Source organism: Corvus brachyrhynchos, unplaced genomic scaffold (assembly GCF_000691975.1).
Source record: "Corvus brachyrhynchos isolate BGI_N302 unplaced genomic scaffold, ASM69197v1 scaffold46, whole genome shotgun sequence".
Taxonomy (NCBI): domain Eukaryota; kingdom Metazoa; phylum Chordata; class Aves; order Passeriformes; family Corvidae; genus Corvus; species Corvus brachyrhynchos.
In genome coordinates, this window is record NW_008238838.1 from 1,685,214 (window position 1) to 1,686,447 (window position 1,234).

Consider the following 1,234-nt stretch of genomic DNA (forward strand, 5'->3'; position numbering starts at 1 on the left):
CACCCCAGAGACCCCCCGCCCCAATAAACGCCCCTGCCAGAGCCCCGGCCTGTCCTTGGTGCCTTTTGATGTCACCAGCAGAGCGGTGAGGTCACAGCGGGGCAGCGGTGGGAGGGGTGTGGGGCAGGCGGGGCCCCGCAGGGATGTCCCACCTGTACGTGTGACATCACTGCCAAGCGTGTGACAGCTGGCGTGACATCACGCTGGTGCACAGGGGGTGGCGTGACATCGCTCGTGGGTGGGAGATGACTTGTGGGGCGCTCCTGCCAGGAGATGGGCAGTGATGTCACTACTGGACATGTGACGGCTGCTGTGACACCACGCAGGTGCGTGTGATGGCTGGAGTGACATCACACTGCTGTGTGTGACGTCACTGCTAGGCATGATTGTGGGTGTGACATCAGAGAGGCACATGTCATGGTAACGGTGACATCATGGAGGCACACATGACATCCCTGACGGACACGTGACCTGCCTGTATGGCATCACACAGGCATCAGTCGGATGTCACATGCTCATGGTGGCATCGTGCCACCCGACACAGGGTGTGACATCACGGCCAGGGGGTGTGACAACACGTGCATCGTGATGTCACCTCACTCTGAGGACCTTGGCTGGTGCACTGTGACATCACCCTGCCCTGTGACATCACCCAGAAGGTCGTGGGACATCCATCCCCACCCCAAAATCCGCACAAACTCACCCAAAGCGCCGGTGCTGGGCAGTGCAGCAGCTTTTAATCAGAAAACCCCTAAAAAAAGTGTGTGTGTGTGTGTGTGTGTGCGTCCCCATCACCCCACCCCCTACTTTTAATGCTCTTTTATGAAGAATCCCTCAGCTCACCTGATATATAGATATAGAAAAAAAATAAGAAGAAGGGGACCCCCTGAGGTGGGGCTGGGGCTGGTTTGGGGGGTGATATTTATGGGGAGACTCAGTCCCTCCAAACCCAGCGAGCCCCTGCACCCATTAAACAGGCCCACGATGAGTCCAGCTGCTCGAGGCATCTGTTAAAAAGAAAAGGAAACCCAAAAAGGGACAAAACCACCCCAGGAAACAGGGAGTGGGGTGGGCTGGCTATGGGCACCCCTGTCTTTTGGGAGGGGTGCTCACACCAAGGAGCCAGCTCGGCTCTGCGCAGGCACCATGACAGGGACAGCACCTGCTCGTGCCAGGCTGGAGGGGGGCAGTGAGCCCGGGGTGGCAGCTGGATCCTGGCTGCTCCGGGGGGTCC

General features: G+C 58.8%; 1 protein-coding gene across 1 annotated transcript in view; it reads right to left on the reverse strand.

Moving 5' to 3' along the window:
* Positions 1 to 715: 715 nt before the first annotated feature.
* LOC103618555 (endothelial cell-selective adhesion molecule) overlaps positions 716 to 1,234 on the reverse strand; it is a 10,506-nt gene continuing 9,987 nt past the window's right edge. The window contains exon 9 of the mRNA XM_017738348.1: positions 716 to 1,228. Within this exon, the coding sequence (XP_017593837.1) occupies positions 1,110 to 1,228 (119 nt within the window). The 3' untranslated portion in view covers positions 716 to 1,109. The remainder of the gene's footprint in view (positions 1,229 to 1,234) is intronic.